Below are 20,963 nucleotides of genomic sequence, written 5' to 3' on the forward strand. Positions count from 1 at the left end.
TGCAGGAAACCTCAGGCCCAGTCTGAGCATGCCTTAGAAGTAAGGAGCTGAATTTTGAAAAAGCTTAGTCAGTGATCAGTCAGTACACTTGTGTCCATGAAAGCACAGAAAGAATATGTTAGAAGGAAACATTTGCTAATTATACTGATATTTTATCTTTTTGGAAAACTCATATCACTTTAAAAATATGTTATATTTTTCATGACTGGCACTTATTGTCTGTTACACAGTTTTCAGTGCAGCTGAAGCCTTCCACGGTGTAATATTATAGTTCAACATAAAAAAAGATGCTTGATCATGTATTTTTCATATAAATAATATCGATGTTAATGTTTTCCAATAGAGGCTGTGTCAATGGTAAGTGAAAACAAAATGCAAAAATTTCCAAATTTCATAAACTCACATTTTATTCAAAATAGATCATCCAACACATATTGAACGTTTAAACTCAGACATTTTACCATTTAATGAAAAATATTACTTCATTCGTAGACACCAAAAGGCTGGAAAAGTACCTGGTACTAAAAAGAAACAGTCGCCTGGACATTTTGCACCTAATTAGGTTTACTTGCAACAGTTCAGTAACAAGACTGGGTATAAAAAGAGCATCTTAGAGAGGCAGACTTTCTTAGAGGTCAAGATGGGCAAAGGTTGCCCTGTCTGCAAAAGAACTTGGTCTGCATCTTGTGGAGTCATTTCTGAATGATGTTCTTCAAAGTATTTGTTTGAGTATTTCATTTTATACAGCACATACAGCACATAATCATCAAAAGATGCTGAGAAGCTGAAGAAACCTGTTAAATCTGCCAAGAGACAGATCAATATTGGATATCTGTCTGTCTGTCTGTCTGTCTGTCTGTCTGTCTGTCTTTCATTATTCAGATAGAAGACTAGTCCTGTCTGTTCTGATTTCATTCTCAACTAGAAAATACAGATCTCCATCACTTGTCCTGTCTTTATTCTCAGCTTTACCTGTCTTTTGAATGCTCTTTAATTGTCTGTGATTTCTCTGTTGTTGGTGTGTGTTGCTGCAGATATAAAACCCCACAGAGCCTTGAAAAGGCAAAAAATGAGAAAAGAGGCTGAGGAAAAGCGAAAGGGGAGACGAAAGAATGTGTTTGATTAGCGCAAGTTTGCTCAAGCTCAAGTTCACCATTGTGTTCCTTGTGGATGTGTGAATGTTACTGCGAACAGAGAGGCTAAGAAAAGACAGACATGTGAAACATGCACACTGACATTTCTTAATCAAATATGGCAATCAGGGGGCCAACCAACAGCATACCATTTGCAATCCCTTTTAATTCATAATCAAAAGCTGAGCAAATGAGGCAGAAATTGAGAAAGACTGAGGGGTGGGAGGGAGCAAGAGAGAAGGAAAGAGAGGGAGAGAGATGCAGGTCATTACATCTCTTTTTACTGGCCCGATGAGAGCAATGTAGAATTAATCAGAGGCCATTAGGCTGTATTTACTTACCACTGCAGGGGCTCAGATCTCTCTCTCCCTCTTTCTCTGGATACAATCCCTGATATGATCCTACTCTGCCCCAGCCCTATAACAGAAGATGGAGCAGGGCTAAGAATAAGGGTATAACGAGAATGATCCCGCATACAAGTGTGTGTGTGTGTGTGTGTGTGTGTGTGTGTGTGAGAGAGAGAGAGAGAGAGCGTGCATGTGAGCTTGTGTCTGTATTTCTGGACATTATGTTGCATCATGTGGGTGTTGTATGCACCGAGGACCCGAGTGGTACAGAGAGGAAAGGAGGGGAGCTGGAGAGATGCTCTTAAATCAGAGTGTGTAATCCCCTGTGGGGTCAGCCTGCGGCCTCTGATGTTGACTCACAACTCAGGCTATCACACATCTCTCTCCCTCTCTCTCCTAATGCACTGCTGCCATTACTCACCCAGGTCCCACCAGTGCCCAAATCTCTCTGATAATGGGTCTGATAAAGCACAAAGTTAGCACCATTTTAAGAAAATGGAGATCATACCTCTTATAAAAGGAAAAACTTGAGTTTTTAAATGGCGTGATATTTGATATTTATGGTTAATAACTATATTATTAATGCATTATAGACTAACTTCCTGGTTGCACACTGCTGGTCTATGATATCAGAAATATTAACAGTGTTACATAAATTAAAGAAATATGAACAAGCACTTGGTGACAGTGGAAAGGAAAAATTCCCCTTTAACAGGAAGAAACCTCTGGCAGAACCAGGCTCAGTGAACACACATCCAGTGACCTGTTGAGTTGAGGGGAAAGAGAAGAGAGCAAAGAGAGACAGGAAAAGAAACAATGGGAAAGAGAGAGAGTTTCACAGTTAGTAATGATTAAATGCAGAATGGTGTATAAACACACAGGGAGTGAAAAGATTTTTCAAAATGGAAACTTCCAAGCCTAATCTTAAAAGTAGAGAGTACACAAAGGGTATGAATCCATACCCGTTCTTCTTTTGAAAAGACTAGGAATCCCAAGTAAGTCTGCAGTCTGAGAGCAAAGAGTTCTGTTTGGATAATAGTACTATGAGGTTTTTACAATATGATGTGGCCTTAATATTCAAGATTTTGTATGTAACGAGAAGTTGACATAAAAAAGAGTGCTATTGAATGACAGTTTTTCCAGTTTTTATTACACAATAAAATGTTTTCTCTGTAAAGTTGACCTTGGATTCTACCTGTGTTATTATTGTACCACTGCACAAAAACACCTGAAAAGTTCTATCTGAAACAAGTTGTTTTACCTTCATTCTCCGTCACTGTAATGAGGCAATTCCTTTAAGTCCTTGCAAAATTCAACAAGTGGGTGGGACTTCTGCGCTCAGTGCATCTGTGGTAACAGCCAGAAACCTAAAATGACCAGTATTAGAGAAACACCCTCCTCTTGACATCATAAACATCCAAAAGGGGATCAACTGTCTAAGTGTTGAGAGCAGTCTGTACCACAAGGTTTTGGTTCTGATTGATTACTTGCCTAAACAATAATCTCATGATTTGAAATTTTGGATATGTTTAATATGGATAGTGGAGCAGTATATATTCATTGAACACTTTAAAAGGTACATCGTGCAAGTACTGAGTTGGACCCTTTTTGCCTTCAGAACTTTTTCCCAGAATTTCTTCGTGGCATAGATTCAACAAAGCACTGGAAACCTTCTTTTATCATAAAGGGATGGAGATGGGCAGTCCTCAGGTAGGTTGTAATGTATAAATGATACTCAGTTGGTAGGTGCCCAAAGCATGCCAAGAAAATATCCCACACCATTACACCACCAGCACCCACCTGAACAATTGCTACAAGGCAACATGGATTCAGGCTTTCATGTTGTTTACACTGAAACTGGACTCTAGCGTTGCAACAGAAATTGGTCTTCTGCTGTTGTACACCATTTGTTTCAAGGTTCAACATCTGTCTCTTCTGCAATGCTTATAGATATTTTGACTATGTAGTATTAGATATTATTAAAAATAATAATAAGAAAATAAAGAAGGTTCAACATACTCTGCATTCAGAGATGCAGAATATGCACACCTTTGTTTTTGACTTCCTTTCAGCTTAAAGCAGTCTAGTCATTCTCCTCTGACTTCCATGACATTTGTCCTGGTTACTATGACTGTGATTTCTGGGCAGAGACATCTGATGTTTTGCCTGAAATCTGCTGGAGCCATTCTTCCAGTTTTAGGGTTACAGGTCCTAATGATCCTATTACCTTCCACTTCTGCACCAGTTGTTCCTTCAGCTCCTGGTACTTCTCCTGGTTTCTGATGTTGGTGTTTGCTGGGGTTGCCACATCTATCTCAAACAGTCTTCTGCTCCTTGTCAACCACCATTATGGTTGGTTGGCCAGCAGCTGCTTTTCTGTCTGGAAGCTGAAGTCCTAAAAGACCTTAGCCCTGTAGTTCTCTACCATCTGTGTTTGCATCTTTCATCAGGACTTGCAGTAAACTATATCAGCCATTTGGTTGTACTTCTTAGTATATGCTGTCCCTTCTTGATCTTACATCCTGCTACAAGGTGTTGGGTATTTCCCTGGGCATCTTTGCACAGTCTGTAACTTGGGTCTTTTGAGGTGGCCCTTTCTAGTTTCTAATAGGATTTCTTTATGTCAAGCACTTCCTTTGTCTGTCTATGGTTCCTCCCGTGGAGGGGCTTGGTCATCCATGATAGTTCTTTTCCTGTTCCACATTACCCTCCCTCTTCAGCTGGCTCAGGCACTCCTAAAGCAGCTTTTTCTGCTGTTCCAAGATCAGCTGGATGAGGTGGCCAGGGTGAGGAAAAAGCATCTCTGTGAGTTGAAGTAAAAACATGCAAACTCCAGACAGATTTTGCATGTTTTCAAATCACATATACATAAATCATACACCTCAATGTCCCAGCTGACCAGCACGTTTGAATCTGGAACACGGTAGAGCTCAGAGGACATGTTTAGTTGACCAGTTGTGAGTTCTTTTTCACAGTAAACCACCTTTATGTTGTTTTCGGTCAATTCTATCAATTGCTATATTTCTGTTTCAAAAATATTAATTATAGTTGCTTTAAAAAACAGACATATATGCTAGTATAGATGTTAATGCATGGTTGTCATGATTTTTTGTCAGAATGTTTACTCATTTAGTCGGGGTTACAATGCTTCATTTGTGGGGTGACGGGTGGGGGCGTTTTTTTAATTGATGTATATTTAAATGTAAAAATAAAATAAAAAAGTAATGTCAGAAATAGATTTCACATTTTCATTCATATTCACGTTTCATTACACAATTCAGGAGTATTTCAAAACGTGACAAACAAAAACCTGCCATTTAACGAACATTAAAGGCACGTTTATGATCTCTAAAGCATTAATAAATTACTTATTAACATCCATTAAGTAACTGGGTTCAACTGATAAAGCTTATGTGAAGGATGCCTTATTAGAACATGTTCAATGTGAGAAGAGACTCTCTGGTTTGAGAAAAAAACAAGTTTTCTATTAGTTATTTTGTCATGTGACCTGAAAATGCAACTTTAGGGTCAGCTTTCAGCGACTGTTGACGTTAATTCACCAGTTGAGACGGCACTTCAAAGTCCCTGGCACTGACTGACCACGCCATTACAGAACAAACCTTTTTAAACAACTGATAGTGAGATAAAGGAGGCTGCAGCATACTTTCTGTGGGCGATATGAGCAAACAGTTAATGACGTTTACTCAAGATTACACGGGGCTCACCACCAAAGGAGTCTGTCTTGGAAAGAGAAAGAACCAGCAGAAAAGAGAAATACGCCAAAGAACAAAAGGAAGGCAATTCAATGCTTCGGTCATTTAGTCTACATTGTTGTTTGTCTGTTTGTTGGGTGTGCCAGAGGAGTGGAGGAATGCTATGTTTAGAAGTGAATAATTTGTCCAGGCCTTGAATGACACATACAGGCACAACTCTGACTGCACACAAAAGCATGTGATGAAAGCATTTCATGAATAAATCATAATTTAAGAAGAATGAAAATTTCTCAAACAGTATCACTCATCATGTAATGCAATAAGTCAGTGTGACACCAAAGAATAGTTACTTGGATCATGCTGATTACGTTTAGAGCAAAAAAACGTCAGTCAAAGTCTTAGGCTGAGAGTAAATGACAGAAAAATTATGTTACTTTAGGTAGACTTGTTTTTCCAGAGCCTAAACATTGTACTTAAGTAATCTATGTCCCCTTCTAGCAGATGGGATCGGTTTACTAAAATCACAGACTGAGTAGTCAAACAAATAAGTATTCATAGAGGCCAGGTGAAAAAAACAAACAAAAATAAAAAGTAAAAAAACAATCCTATTTCTCAGAAATGCACTGAAATACAAGTAGAGACTAAAATTCATTGAAGAGTACACAAGAAATGTCTAAAACAATATATAAATGTGCTAATGCAGATTTTTTGTTTTTGTCAAGTTCTAAACACAGCATGGACACCTGCATAAAATATGAAGACCTAAGGAAATCTGGTACTCATTTACACAGTGAGAGTGTAAAAGTGGCATTCCTTTGGAGTCGTACTAAATTTTAGTTAAAAAAAAAAAACAGTGATGGGAATAAAGAGTCAGTTGTATTTGAGGACTGGTAACAAATTGTCCATTCTAACTCTAAGCTTATCAGCTCCTTTATGCATTTGGACATTGCAAAACATTGCACACCAAAAAAAAAAAAAAAAAAAGATGCCAAAAATATAGGCATTTTTGCCTATTACTTTATTGGTTATACAACTAGACATTTTTGTTATGTGAGTGACTGGACCATTGAAAGGTGTTTCAGAGAAAGTGTGCATGAAAGGTAAAAACAAAAATTGTTATTGATTTGAAAACCTAACTTGAACCACATGCTCCAGCAGTGCATGTATATCTAAAGGGTTTGGCTGTAAAGGTTAACTGAAGTTCCCACACCATTAAAGGACTAGTTTAGTGTCTAATTTCCTTTCATGTCGCCAACAAACAGAGCCAGACGGCTGTCTCTTCCACCCAGATACGTCTGCAGCCGTACTGTAAAAAGCACCACAACAACTGCAGCTGATTCCTCCCCGAACGTGTAATTTTCTCATTTAGCTCACAAGCGTTTGGCCCGACACCAATTAGCACAGGGCCCTGACCTCGGATGTCTGTACCAGGAGACATGGCGCTCAACGATGCATCACGTGGCGTGCCTCAATCAGCCACTTGCACCCTCTTTTCTATTTTGCAGCCATCAAATCATTGCTATATACATAATTCATACACCTCAGATTTGGAGGTTTATTATAACCCCTCTTTTACTCTGAGGATATGATTATATGTCAGCTTCAACTTTATAAAAATAGGAGAAAAGGGCTGTCTTTCTCTCTCATCTACATGCCATCATTTTGCATAGAGTTACATGTTGTTGCAGTTTGTGATATCAAGTAAGTTTTGTCATTTCTGCATCTCTGGCTATTACACACTAGTGATAGTGAATGTTAATGTGTGTGCTCTTGAAAATAATATTGCGTCTGGCTATGTTATGCAATACCAAATCTCGCCATAGGGGGGTGGGGTCATACCAGAGTGCTAGTGCTGTCACCCATGCCCTCTTAATATTGAGAGAGCCATGAATGTCAAAGGGGAGGGTGTAATTGGTTTCAGGGATATCTAAATGTAATGGGTAGATTTATAATATGAAATTTTGATAACTGTCGGGAACCAGGAGGCAGATCCTGTGTTTTCTTGTTCAGGTATATGATGGAGACGAGTGTGAGGAAAGAATAATCACAATGTTCTGTATTAACTTGTAATTCTAAAAAATTAGAGCTTTCATCCTGGGAAACTTCATGCAGGACTATAAATAGTAAGCAATACATGTGAAATGTAACTGTGGTGTGACATTAGAGTGCACTGAGCTCATTAGATTGGAGTAAATTAAGTTGTTATTAACCTCTTGAGTTCATCTTATTTGAAAAATGTTCATTTTTGTGGAATCACGCTGTATTCGATTAGCATCCTGCTATATTTATTTTCGAATAATTAAGGGATGTTTGCACTGGTTTCTGCAAGCTTGTGATGTATGTGGGTGCGAACAGGTGTTTACGTATGTAAATGTATACATGTGAGCATATGCGAGTCCATTTGCACATGTGTGCATGCACATGTGTAAGTGTGCAGCATGCACATGTCTCTCCTCCTTGACGTTGTCTGTGCACCCCACCAGGCAGCTCTTGGCCTCCTCCTTTCATTGCTAAGAAACCATCCATTCTGTGTGAGTAATCAGAGCTGTGCCTCCAGGAGCCCAGCCAAGCCTCTCATCCTTGGGCTGCTCAAGAGCTGCTTTAATTAACCATCATACCACAGATGGGATCGATTTTTTCCCCCCCCCTCCACCCCCTCTATCTCACCCTTTCTCTATGCCTCTCTCGCTCCCTCTCTCTTGTTGCCTCTCTCTCTCTCTCTTGCCCTTCTATCTCTGCTGCTTCTTTCCTCCACCCTTCTCTCCCATACACAAGCCCCATAATTGCACTGGAACGGTGCCAGCCGCCAGTCAGGCCCCAGACTACAGGCCTCTCCTCTCTCTCTGTTCTCCTCCTCAGCCCCTGGCCTCACCTGCTCAATACCTTATTAGTGTCGGGATCTGTAGAGAGTCATTGCGGATTAACTAAAGAGATGTGAGATTGATTTCTGCCCCTGCAGATAAAATTGAAGTTTTCTTCATGTGTGTGCACATGAGCACAAGTGTGTGTATGTGTGAGTCTGTGTGCGCGTGGGTATGTGTCAACGAGGGATGGAGGCTGAAAAAGAAAAATACGAGTAGGAAAGATGGTTCTTTTTTTAAAAAAGACAAAGCCTGGCTCTTTTAGGCTGCAGCCTTGTGTGAATATACTGGATGCATGTGCATGTTGTGTGTGTTTGTGCATTACTCTCTCTTCAGTATGTATGAGGGTTTTTGAAATGAGGGTTTGCTAATTTGCTATTGGAAGACCCACTTGAGCCTCTACCTCTCACACAACAAATTAATCCCCCCTCTTGCTTTACCTTCATTGGTTTTCATGTGGCGCTATGAAGGCACTACACAGACCCATATCCTTCCTGTGTTACAGTGTATTCGTGAAAGAGCTTCTCCATCCATACACATGACCACACACATAGGAGAAAAAAACATACATGCACACCCACCTCCATGACAAATCTGAAAGTCCAATCTCTGATTCTAATCTTCCGGAGGAATAGTCACCAGAAATGCCCTATTCTTGTACGTATGTTCAGGTAAATAGCGCCCTATTGATTATTCATGGTTCAGGGATGGCTATAAATGTGTCAACGAGGTCTCAGAGGAAGGCAGTTGGGTGAGAGATTAACATCTATTTCAGAGATAGGTGAATTTGTAGTGGAGGAGAGGTGGGTGGGGGTGGGGGTGGTCGCAGGCAGATTGTGTGTGAGCGGGGAGTTGCAGGAGGTTGGGGCTGGAGCGAGGTGGAGGGTTGTCTCCTCAGGATTGTGCTGTAATCACAGGCCTCCGTCTACATGGCACATCTCAAGAGTGGTGTCAGCTGGGCTCTCTTCTGTTTGCTAATAGCAGGGGGTCAGGCCTCGCTCACAAAGAGGTGCGTTTGATCCCCAGGTATGGGACACAGAGGGAAGGAGATGACACTACTGAATACTAACAGGTTGTGCTACATGCCTGCTTATCTTTTGTATAATGTGTGTGTGAGTGTGTGTGTGTTTGACGTCCTAATGGTATGTGCTTTGCAAAGAGATTAGTGGGTGTAAAGGTTGAAATATGAGCTTGTTTCAAATAAACCACCCAAACCAAAAACAAGAAAAACAGAAGAAATCATATAGGGTCTAGGTGACACATACTAAGACCTACATTATTAGTTCTTATACTGGTATTAGATATATGCACAGCACTAATAATATAAGAATGCATAACATAAAAGAGAGACTATTTTAACTAGCCTTGAGAAGCCAAAGAAACTTTCCAAACAAACTAGCCCTGTTCTTGTTGTTGTGTGATGGCAGGTGCATTGCCTTTGTGTGTTACAGCTGCTGATTTGTAGTGCGGTGTTTGTGCGTTTGTATAGAAGCCGTTGCGGTGGCGGTTGTGTAGCAGTTCACGGGTTCCAGGGCCCAGCTGCCAGAGTGAGGCAGAAGAGTCAGACATCATTGTGGTGTGATTTCCTCCTCTCCTTGCAGATGGAGTGTTTTTGTCAGAGCGAGGGCCACAGTGATTGCCTCTTCGCCACCGGTGTCAGCCCAGGATAATACTGCAGCCGTCCCCCCAGGAACAAAACAGGATCAGCACAATCCATTTTCTTTTTCACGGCCAAAATGGAATAATTTCAAAGAGACAATCCTTGGTAGTCTCCAAAGCCCAGGAAAAATCAAAAGACAACCATTATGGCAAAAACTGTGAAAGAGGTGTCCCACCTTTCTCCTTGGCTCTGCCAAATACGATGCCCAGCTCTAACTAACAAGCACGGCTACAGATAGACAATGAAAGTGGATTGAAGAGCAAAGCTAGCAATCTCACAAAACGCAGCACTAAAGCGGCACATGACAGATGCATGCACAGAGACTACAGATGAAGAAGCAGCAAGTGTAGTCCCCAGCATGGCCCCTTACATTAGATACCACACTCAGATCTTTATATTTAAAATATTGTGGTTTTATCTTTGAGTCCATACATCTGCAGCAATCTGAGTTCTATGGCAACCTGCCCTTTACAATCCTAATGACACTTCAGCAAAGTGTGGTGGCTGAGAGAGGGCGGGAGCCGGGAGGCTTTCCCTCAGAAAGAGCTGAGAGCATCTTATTGGAAAAAGGGGCTAAGAGTGTTGTTGTTGTGATGCCTGACTCCATATTCTTGGGTCATAGATATTCAAGAAGCGCTCCTCCCTTTCCATTTTCTCTTCCTGTTGCCATAGCACATCAGTCGGGACATGCAGTCCTATACTCAGCCACCTGCAAATGAATATCCGTGCAGAGATGGCAGTGTGACAGGGCTTGAGCATGATGGTTTTATGTTTAATAAAGATGGGGACAGGCTGGAAAACTCTCCTGAAAGTGTTTTTTTCTGCACATTATGGTGCAACAGAAATGATCAAAAGCGTCTTATCCACACTTTTTTTGGGCATTTAAGAGAAATAACTCTTCACACATTTCTCAAGAACTTGGCATGACACATCTCAGGTTTAAAGCTCTGCTATGCACAGGTGCTTGAAGGACAATATCGGAGTAGTAGTCTATTATTGTACAGTGTGAATGAATGAAGAGTGATTGAGTGCAGTACTCCACGCCACCTATATAAAGCAGAAGTATTGCAATGTGAGGGCCAGAGAGAGAGAGAGAGAGAGCGTGTATGAGAGAGCTCTAGAGGCCTAAATGGGGCAAAGGGAAGTGGAAGTGTCCAGTAGGGGGTCTGCTGCTGTGGGAAGAGAGGGAAGGTGGGGGAGGAGGGCTTGCTCTATGCAGTGCCTGGGCCAATGCATGAGGGTTTGTGGCTAAGTGTCTCATCAGCATCCAGCTCAGGTGCTGCCAGGACCCACGCACTAACTATGCCCTGACTTGATTGTAATTGCCTGAATTCAACTCCCGCTGCTCCCTCCTGGCAATATCACAGGCACATTTAACTCCAGAGAGCCTGGGGACTGTGCAGCAGGGCCACAGAGAGCAGCTGACTGCCTCTTGTTGAAGCCTGTGGGCTACAGGGGGATCCTCTCTTGTGCTGTCTGCTTTGTGGGGGAGGGTCACAGGTGCATGCACTCTCTTTATCTGGGTGTTTATGAACATGAAACAAACGCGTCTGGATTGGATATAACCTGAGAGTGATGGTATTTGCTGTGTTTTTCATGTTGCTTAAAGAGAGTGAAATTTTGCCACCGCCGTCCCGGGCCACCGAAAACCTCTACAAGTACATGCAAAATGTGTGCTAGCAGCAAGCACTAGTCATGAAATTTGAATTATCCGTGTGGTTTCAGGGCTATGAGAACCATAAATTATTTAACATTATCTTTAAAATTTCCACACAATCAAACAGCAGAAAATAACACTCCCTGTTCCTGTCAGCCTGTGTTTATCATGTCCAATTCAAAACCAAAGTATACACTTGATTGCTTCATTTTGCCACCCACAATATTTTTATTTTACACACAGTTGTGATGCTGCATACTGTAGTTATGCTAATGTTTTGTGGGTTGAAAATCACTCAACAGAAACAGTGAGATGGAAAAAGAAAAAAAAAAGCCCAGACCACCATCAACAATGTTGCATTAAGTCCATTGGGACTTTCTCCTAAAATGCATCTGAATTTGGCTCCAAATCTATAGTTATAGAAAACTGAAGCTGCGAGCATTTGAGCCCCTTTTGTGACATTTGCAACTGACAAGGGCATGGATAAAGTACTTCCCCCTTATAGCGACAAAAGCCCATATTCAAACACAACATCTAAAATTACAAGAAAAAATAGATTTTCCAGTGGTAATACGTAATCTATGTTTCCTAATCGTCCAGCTTTGAAAACTGCAGCAGGGTTAACTTAAAAAAGTTAGCCTGTGGTGCTCCTCATCCTGTGATAATAGGCCTGTCTGTAATGAAGAACAGGCTTGTTGCCAACAGGTGGTCTCTTTAAAAGACCAGAGCCACAGCACTCAGGATGGGGAAAAAACTGCCATGGCAAAATGTGTCAGAATCTAATGTTCTGCAGAGTGAAAAGCCTGTTTTCTGTCTTTTGTTCCCAGCTAGAGATTCAGCCTTGTTCCTCATTGTTCAGGGCACAAACGAGCAACAGTCTTTTTTGACACTGAGCCACAGATGAATAAAGACTGGAGCTGACTAGTCACAGGAAAGAGCTTTCTTTTTGGAGGGCTTGGAGCCCATTAGGAGTTTGTGAGATATGAATGGATATGAATCCTCTCCTTCGACCCCACAAAAAATACTGGACCCACGGAAGACAAGGAACACCTCTGTGTCTTTTTACTGAGGTTCCCAAGGACATTTCAAGACATCTGGCAGAGGAAGGACTGATTGACAGCCAGGAATTACATAGAGTCAAAAAGGAAGTGGCTCTTTGTTCATTTGGAAGGGTACAGGTACACTATGCCTACATAGCCATAGAGCACCAACCACTGACACTAGTGTTGACATATTGACTTTGTGTTCTTGATATAAGCAGTAGGAAAGAGGAGAGGTAATTGCCATGATTTAAAACTGCATTACTGTGACATAAACTTTACATTTTTGTTAAATCCACCGTAGGAAGCTGCATGCATAATGTGCCAATGAATAAATCAGACAGGATAAAGATAATGAGATATTTAGGAAGCCACTTCACGTAGACGCTAGATAGCGTATTTGGCTCAATGGGCAGATGATGGGTGGATCCCAGAGAAAGCAGCCCACAAAATACGAGCTTTTGTCCAACTCCATAATCCATTTGTTACACTCAGACCAATTTGTCCTCATTAACCCTCATAAGGGGACTGTGTTTGAGACAAAAGCTCCCGAGGAACAATGAGAATACCCCCGGCCTCCCCGCGTCCACATCGCCACAGCTCAAGTGCTCCCCTTCCCAGCACATTGTGGCCCCTTGTTGCCTAGAAGGTTCCAGTCTATGAGCAAGAGATGGACAGACCCCAACAAGCGGGGTTCACCTGAAAGAAGGGGTGAAAAGAAATTTCCCCATTTCCGCGTTAGAATGAAATATCTTCCGAAAAACACAATGCGACGTCTGCCGTTGTATTCAGGTCACTCCATCAATCAACTCTGAAATAAATCTTGACAAGATGTACAAAGAGCAACTGGAGAGAAAAGGAAGGGGAGTTACAGTAATTTCCCAAGACGTGAGAAAGTTGTGTTTTTCTGGACTTGTCAGTTTGTCACACCTGCTGCAAAAATTATTTTGAAAATGACATTGCTATTTTTATTCAGTTAGAAGAAGAAGAATTTCTGTCCTGTGGCTCTGAAAAATAGACTGTGCCTGGGTCTGTTAGCCATGAATTCAAGCTGCTGGTTTTTATAACATATATACAATATTATAATATAGAATTAAAAAAAAATGTTTTCAATCAGTCTGTTGAGTTTTATGTTTTAAAAACAAATTGATTGCTTTTCTCGCCTCTAAACTGGGCTCATTCACTTCACAGTATTAAAACCCAGCTAATTTGAATGTTTATGACACTTCATATCTGTACTAAATTTAAGAGGACATTATTGCACATTTTATATAATTACGTTTATTGGACAGGTCTTGTTAGTACTTACTTTACATGTATTTATTTATTTCATGACATCAACTCTCCAAGATAATATGCAATGCCCCTTCCTTGATGGAAACATATTACATATACTTAATAAACACAAATTTATTATAACACACAATGACAGGCAACAGATGATTTATCTACATGACAAAATAACTTTTTCAAGTTATGTGGTGAACTCTTATTTAAAAATAAAATATAAAGTATAGCAGTATAACGTTTCAGAAACCAGTGATTCCTGATGTTTTTGGCACGAGACAAAAAAAAGAAGTATGTTTTAAGTATCTCTGAATTGATACGAGTTCTACTAAAGTCAAATTTTCCTTATAAATATTTAACGTTTTCAGATTATCATCTCGACCAACTGTGACTGTAGTGTGTTAAAAACAGTGCCATTTCTAATACCAATTAACACTTATGGGGGTAAAAGTTAAGTAGTTTTTTTCCTTTTGATAAATTTGCTGCTCAAAAATATGACTTTAAATGCAGAAATCTGTGTAACAAATACTTGCGTTAGTATTTTTCTTAAGCTTCTATATACATCCTCTTCTACTGAAGCAGTTTCAAGATAAAGCAACAGCCCTTCAGATTTGCTGATAGCTGGAAAAAAATAAATCATAATTACAGCTTCACTCACTCGCGAAGTTAAAGCTCTATGCAAAAGCCTTTTATGAACATGTCACAGTGTCAAACGCAGCAGCGTCCCATTTAATGCTGGTTTGTTGGGTCTCCAATATGTTTCCCAAACAGAGTTGCAGTAATCAGGTCATTTGTTATAATGACAACCATTAGGGGTGATCATCGTCACACAGCAGTCAGGCAGATAAATCAGGTGCACTCTCCCTCCTTTCTTTGATTCATCTCGGCTACACACACACACACACTGTCATGCATAAACGCACACACTTGCCTTCCTATCATTAGGGTGTGAAAATGAAAATGTCAAAGATCCAATATACATGCATTCTATAATGTTAAATTTAAAAGAGTGGTTCAGTTTATGTGTTATCTGTTTGAGCTGAAATTTGAAACCACTGATTATTCATAGTTATATTATAAGCAAAAATACACTGATTATAAGGCTGGATACTATGTTGACATTTGGTTTCATTTAAAAAACAAATTATTCACAGTGAAATTGTTTTTTGATCAATCTGATTAATATTATTTGCACTACTAATTTCTACCTATAAAAGTCACTAACTGCATTTAGCTTAAATTTTAGATTTAACTAATATATTAATAGTTGTGATTAAACCACGAGTCAGGGTTTTCATGGAGGAAAATATAGATTTATTTACAGAAAATTTATATTTCATTTAACTGTTATAGCAGTACACAATTTCCATCCAATATCGTCAAATGTCATATGAAGAGTTTGTGGGAGTTTTTAATGACACAGACGATGAGAATGCTGCTAATGAGTAGCTGAGAGTTGGAGGAAAAGAAAATGATGACACACTGTGAATGCTTGAGCAGCTGAACTCGAGTATTTGTTTGTGCTTATGAATATATCACAATGTACAATCTGTTCCAAATTCAGGCCCAAACTCAGTTGCCCTCTTCAGCAGAGCTGCTTTCACTGCGCTTATCTTCTCATCCAGCTCTGTCAGGCTGCAGGACTGAAGGACAAAGTAAGAAAAAAACTGATCAGCTCACTTGATATAGGTTAACCTCCACTTACAAAGTACTGCGAGAGGAAAGGAAACACAACAAACCTGAGCAGGGGACGTCTTTTGTCGTTTGTGCAGGTGACTCTACAAAACAAGCACACAAATACACATAAGACCTTCTTAATTAGGGCAATTTTTAAACAAGCTTTGAGAAGATTACTGAGGTGCTCATCTGTGCTCCTTCCTACGTTGCCCTCTCAAGGACAGAAAAAAGTATTATCCCACAAAGGAATACAACGCAGCAGAAAAGAGGAATACACAAAGCTTTTCATCTAAAACATTTTTTGTCTTTATTGGATGCTTTTAAAATAAATAGGTAAATGATAAAAATTGGGAGACAGATAAAGGTGGCCTCACCTAACAAGACCTTCATCAAAAATGAATAGAAAACTTCATGTATGTGAGACTGCGTAAGCTTCTGTACCTTCAGTTCCAATTTTCAAACACGGTCAGATTTTTTATTGATATGTTTCTGTCTAATTTTGTTAGGAAGCCTCCATTAATATTCAGTATTTAAATGCTGTTCCTGGAATCATGGGCCAACTGTGTACAGCTTTTTGGAAAACACCAAACTAATGCAAAAAAGGGAGGGCTGGGTTGGAGGGGCGGGGGCGAACTTGGAATATAAAAGACCCCCATCCTCATCAGTTTATTCAAAGACACTCAACAACTCTTGCTCAGCTCACACAAACATGCAGTGAGTCAAAAGCAGATGGAGAGCAGCATACTCACAGAAGCAGCATGCTGTGCTGAGAAATACCAGGATGAAGAGACATGTAGCATCTCAAGTACACTTAGATAACTAACACACTGGACAGACTCCTTCAGCTTGGGAAATCAGAGTCTGTGTGACTGCTGATGTCTGACAGGTTGAATAGAAAGTCCAATAAATTACCTACTGTCATCTTTTGAGTCAGCGTCATCTCAAAAGCAATGAACAGTTGTCAATTCTGAAATTCATCCGTCTGCCCTCACCTAAACGTTTACGTAAATCTAACCAAAGGCACTGCAGTTCTGATTTAAATCAGCTTAAGTGTTACTTGAAGAGTGAAACGTGTTGAAGTATCAAAGCATAACAGAAGAAATTCCATTCTCATAACCCACAAACTCCTTTCAGTAAGTAGATATCACTCTGAAATGATTTTTCCTACAGCAAACCAATACTCTCCATGCCAATTTAGGCATCATACACAACTGAGTTGACAGTGTGTAAAATGGAAAAACTAAAATTCTAACTAAACTAAAGCCTTCTTACCAATGCAGTATGGATCTTTTGTCTTTTTCCGATACAAAAAGGGTGCTATCTGTTCTGAATTGAACCTCAAACTAGCATCCTGATCACAACCAGAGCCTCAATACTCAAAAGTCATTAAGAAGTGTAAACTAGTTGCAATTCCATTTGGAAATGGAAGCAAAGTTGTTTTCAGTTCCAATGCGACAACATAAAAGCACTTCAAAACAAAACGGAGAAGGAGCAGACTGTCGTGTTCAACAATTTCCAAATTCTCTATGATTACTATGACTTGAATAAGGAAAAAAAAATCATTGACAACACGTTGGGGGAAACCCCCCCACACACACACACACAAAAAAACCCTAATCAGAGCAGGACGCTTGATTTATATGCTCCACATTAACATGCCTGTAAACTTCAGTCTCACGAGGGCCCAAAGAGTCTTTTGTGTGAACAGGGAGGTGTGCCTTCATGGTTAGTTTCTTTCAGTCAGACTCCTCAGGTGAAATGCAGCACCTGCTTACTGTATGAATTGCAGCAGACAGGCTGGCAGCTGGCAATAGCTGGGAATAAACTGGCTAAAACTGATACAAATTGTGCAACTCATAGTATTTCACTAAGATATGTGGCAATTAAACTACATTCAGTGCCTTAAAATATATTCTCATTCCTCTTTCAAACATGTATGACCTCTGCCATAAATAACTATTAACACCTTTGATGTATCTGTATTTGTATTTTGAAGCCAGAGGACTCACTGTGGATTGAAAGTACTCAGGCGAGAGTCCCTCCAACTCGAGTATACGATCCTCCAACTTCTTGAGTCGCTGGTAGACACTCAGTGGAACTGGACCCACTGAGGAGTAAAACACTTGTTGAACAGTTTGAAAATTTATTATTGCACAAGACTTGAAATTTAGAGTAGGAGCAAACAAAGAATGACTGATAACAGCAGATAAACCAAATAATAGATCACTTTATAAATAAAGGCTTACTATAAGTAAAAAACACAGTGCTAATAAAATGTATCATGTAATTGCTGAGTTAAATATATTGTATAATGTTATATACAAGACAAAAATAATTTGAGCCTTACAATAACTTCCTGTCTCTCACCTGCTGGAAGTTTGAGGTGAGCCTCGATGTTGTTGAGTCGTTCCTCTATGGCTGCATTTCCACAGTCTCTCGTCAGTGGCCCCCTCTGTTTATCCCCAGCCTCTGCTTGGTCTCCCCCATTACGGGTCTGGGGTCCGTAAGTGTTTACTACTCGTGTGACTGCCCAGCCAAGAAACAAACACAGCAGATACAACTCGGTCCTAAACAGATTCTAGTAAACAACATGTTTTAGTTTAATTACACAAATGATAGTTTAAAAAATAAGCTGTTAAGAATTGTGACATTTTCTTACCTTTTACGTGGCTTTTAAAACCCGGGTAAGGAGTGAATACTGCATCTGTTCTGGCACAGCTGTTTTCTACAGATGATCACATTTAATATAAATTGCAATTAGAATTACCAAATGCAATTAAACATGATTACCAAAAGCTGTATATGTATATCACACCTGAATAACAACTACTCCTGATTTCTGTTACTGGTGTCTCACACAGGCTTTGAATTTAAAAAAGGTTCTTCTGTCTCGTGTTTTTCTGGACTAAGCGGGTTGTGTTTTGAGGCCGAGTGTGTTAGCTACTTCAGCCCCACTCTTGGAGCAGTTCAGCCTGACCTCTCGCCTGTGGAAATCAGCTCTCTCCCAAACATTGGCAATCTGTGTGCAGGCACCCTCTCCACCCTGCCCCCCCACCTCTCTCCCATTCTCACCCTGATTGCAGTCGATCACGTTGCAAAACTCGCGTACATTGTTTTCATTGATCTCCATCTGCTTGCGTTCCATAAATGCAGATATTCTTCGCTCAATCTAGGGTTACAATGAAGACAACATAATAAGATACAATGGATTGATGAGGTGGCAAGAATGCTATGTTTTTGACTATTTAACGATAATGATGTGGAACAAATAGGGTGCGGCAATTTACATTTCAGAAAATTCCAGGTAGCCAAAAAAGTTGAACTGCTTGCCATCATCACATGATGGAATATGAATACTGTTTGCTTGGCTACCAAAATAAATGCACAACAGAATGGGGCCTCTTGTCCTTCATCCACATGCAATCTCAGAGTAATGAGCATCCACTTCATAATCCATCAAGGACCTGGCCCTCTCTCAAAACCCTCCAGCAATGTGGTCTGTTCTACCCCACCGCAGCACTAAAGGACCCCTTATTCTCTACCGAACTCAGCTTATCAGGTCTCCATCAAGCATTTGCTTTGCTGCGGCACGTCATGTGCACATCCTCTGGAGCAATTACTTATGATTATTCATTTGCTTGACAGAGTGTAAAGAGGGCTCTAAAATTTCACTGCCAGAACAGCTGACAGATCTGCTGACAGCGACCAACCTCTGACTTCCCAGCTCGGATCTGAACCATGACGTCATCAGCCGCCGTCTTGCTCTCTGTAGCCCCGGAGCTGTGCGAATGGTGCTCAGACTGGGTGGCCGTCTGTGCACTGCTTGAAGATGAGATGACAGCATCTTCTGATGTGTTCTTTAAAGAGGATGCATCAGCCTCAGCATCCAACAACGCCTTTAGGCTTTCTGAAACAGCCTAAATAAACAGCAGGCCAGAAAGAAGAATATTAGATGTAATTATTTAAAGCTCTGAAGAATAATTTAAAATTTAAAATTCAGATATTGTTAATTCTAATCTACTTTTATTTCCTTGCAATGATAACACAATAAAAAGCTGCATAATAATCTATGTCAGCTCTTGAAATTCCTCTGTTTTTACCTGTAATTCAGCGATATGTCCTTGTAATGAGCTGTAAACATGAGCAGGTGGAGATGATTGAAGATTCACAGCGCTGGGGTTGACATCTATTTTCAAAGCAGCATCCCCAAATTTCAGCTTAATTTCAGGAAAGACAACGTGTGGATGTTACTGTGAATCAGCATTTAACATGCAATTGCATGCCAACAGGACAATATATACATTTGTCTCATATATGCAAGTTACAACTGATTGATGTGAAAATACATAAACTATTTTTGATAATTACCTGGGTAATTATTATTGATTTGTTACTGTTCAAGAAAAAGCATTTGGTGGTATCAGCTTCAATTTAATGTAAAATAAAGTCTTATTTTCCTCTTGTTTTCAGCTGTTTTTTGTTACTGTAAAATTAATATATTTGGCTTTGCAATGGTAGTCAATCAATACATAATTAAAAATAAGATTATCCCAGACTTAGGAAAATAATGAACTTCGATAGATTCATAAAGCGAGTGAAAGGCGATGGTTTTATTTTATTCAATGCATATTTTATTTGTGCTTTACCACACAAATAGCAGGGCTTGAGATCATTTACTGCATGTATGGAATAAAGAGGTTTATTTAGATGTGTATTCAATCCAATACGAGATGCAAAAAAAGCACGGCAACAGGGATAATGACATGAAACATTGCTGTTACTGATGAAACAGAATGCCTAGTTAAGCCCAGTCAAGGCACAAGCTCGATCTTATATCTTAAATTACTTTCAAAACAACACTGAACCATTTAAAGCACAGTTACTTTGCAACAACCTGCTTGTCAAAAAAAGCACCACAGCGCTGTGTGAGCGACAATGAATGAACAGTGTGGGTCCGCTAAGCAGCCCTGCTAACACCACATTGCTAAAAACATTAGCATGCAGCCAGCTAACACCCCGGACTGAAAGGAGCGATGTCCGAAACAAGGCAGCTTAAACAATCCAAACAAACCTCTTCCCCGAAGTCTGCTAGCAGTTGCAGTAACGAATCCATACAGTCTGTATAGCTGGACATTTTACTGGAGTCACTGGGAGGAGCATGATTTCTACTTAGCTTCATTGCCTCCGCCATTGCTGTTCGACAAGCCGAAGAATACTGTGCGCTGATTGGTTCAAGTGCAGGCTTCTGCGTGTGCGCGCTTATCGAAGTCGAGGCTCCACACACGCATGCGTACACGCACACAACCGTAGTTGTGAGAATATTAATATTACTGCTAAAAATACTAGGAATAATAAATGCATAAATTAAATTCACTATTTTTACTGGGTTGTATTGTGCAAGTATTTCTGAAAGCTTTAAGGCATTTCTCTTTTTCAGTCTTTTAACAGATTGAAAGGAAATTGTTTACATAATTCTTAAAGTCAAGGATCAACTTTTAAACTGCAATTACAATTAAGTATATATAAGTTTTCTGTAGATATAGATGTTAGATACTTAGATATTATCAGGCTCCATGTTAGCAAATTGA

General features: G+C 40.0%; 1 protein-coding gene across 1 annotated transcript; it reads right to left on the reverse strand.

Moving 5' to 3' along the window:
- Window positions 1-14,991: 14,991 nt before the first annotated feature.
- Window positions 14,992-20,576, reverse strand: mbip (MAP3K12 binding inhibitory protein 1). Its single transcript, XM_063500016.1, has 9 exons — window positions 20,447-20,576; window positions 19,476-19,592; window positions 19,086-19,292; window positions 18,448-18,544; window positions 18,035-18,100; window positions 17,743-17,901; window positions 17,385-17,482; window positions 15,438-15,476; window positions 14,992-15,341 (listed from the first exon to the last, which is right to left on the reverse strand). Exons 1-9 carry the CDS (start codon window positions 20,564-20,566, stop codon window positions 15,234-15,236), a joined length of 1,011 nt encoding a protein of 336 aa, XP_063356086.1. The 5' UTR covers window positions 20,567-20,576; the 3' UTR covers window positions 14,992-15,233.
- Between the last annotated feature and the right edge of the window lie 387 nt (window positions 20,577-20,963).

The sequence above is a fragment of the Pelmatolapia mariae genome, linkage group LG16_19 (assembly GCF_036321145.2).
Source record: "Pelmatolapia mariae isolate MD_Pm_ZW linkage group LG16_19, Pm_UMD_F_2, whole genome shotgun sequence".
In the NCBI taxonomy this organism is placed as follows: domain Eukaryota; kingdom Metazoa; phylum Chordata; class Actinopteri; order Cichliformes; family Cichlidae; genus Pelmatolapia; species Pelmatolapia mariae.

What these genes read in the sequence shown, in the direction of transcription:
- mbip (XM_063500016.1), bottom strand. Translation starts at nt 20,566, where the DNA reads ATGGCGGAGGCAATGAAGCTAAGTAGAAATCATGCTCCTCCCAGTGAC. An exon ending in TCACCTCAAACTTCCAGCAG is followed by an intron (nt 17,483 to 17,742) that starts GTGAGAGACAGG and finishes TTTACTCCTCAG; the next exon opens with TGGGTCCAGTTCCACTGAGT. An exon ending in AAAAGACGTCCCCTGCTCAG is followed by an intron (nt 15,342 to 15,437) that starts GTTTGTTGTGTT and finishes TTTGTCCTTCAG; the next exon opens with TCCTGCAGCCTGACAGAGCT.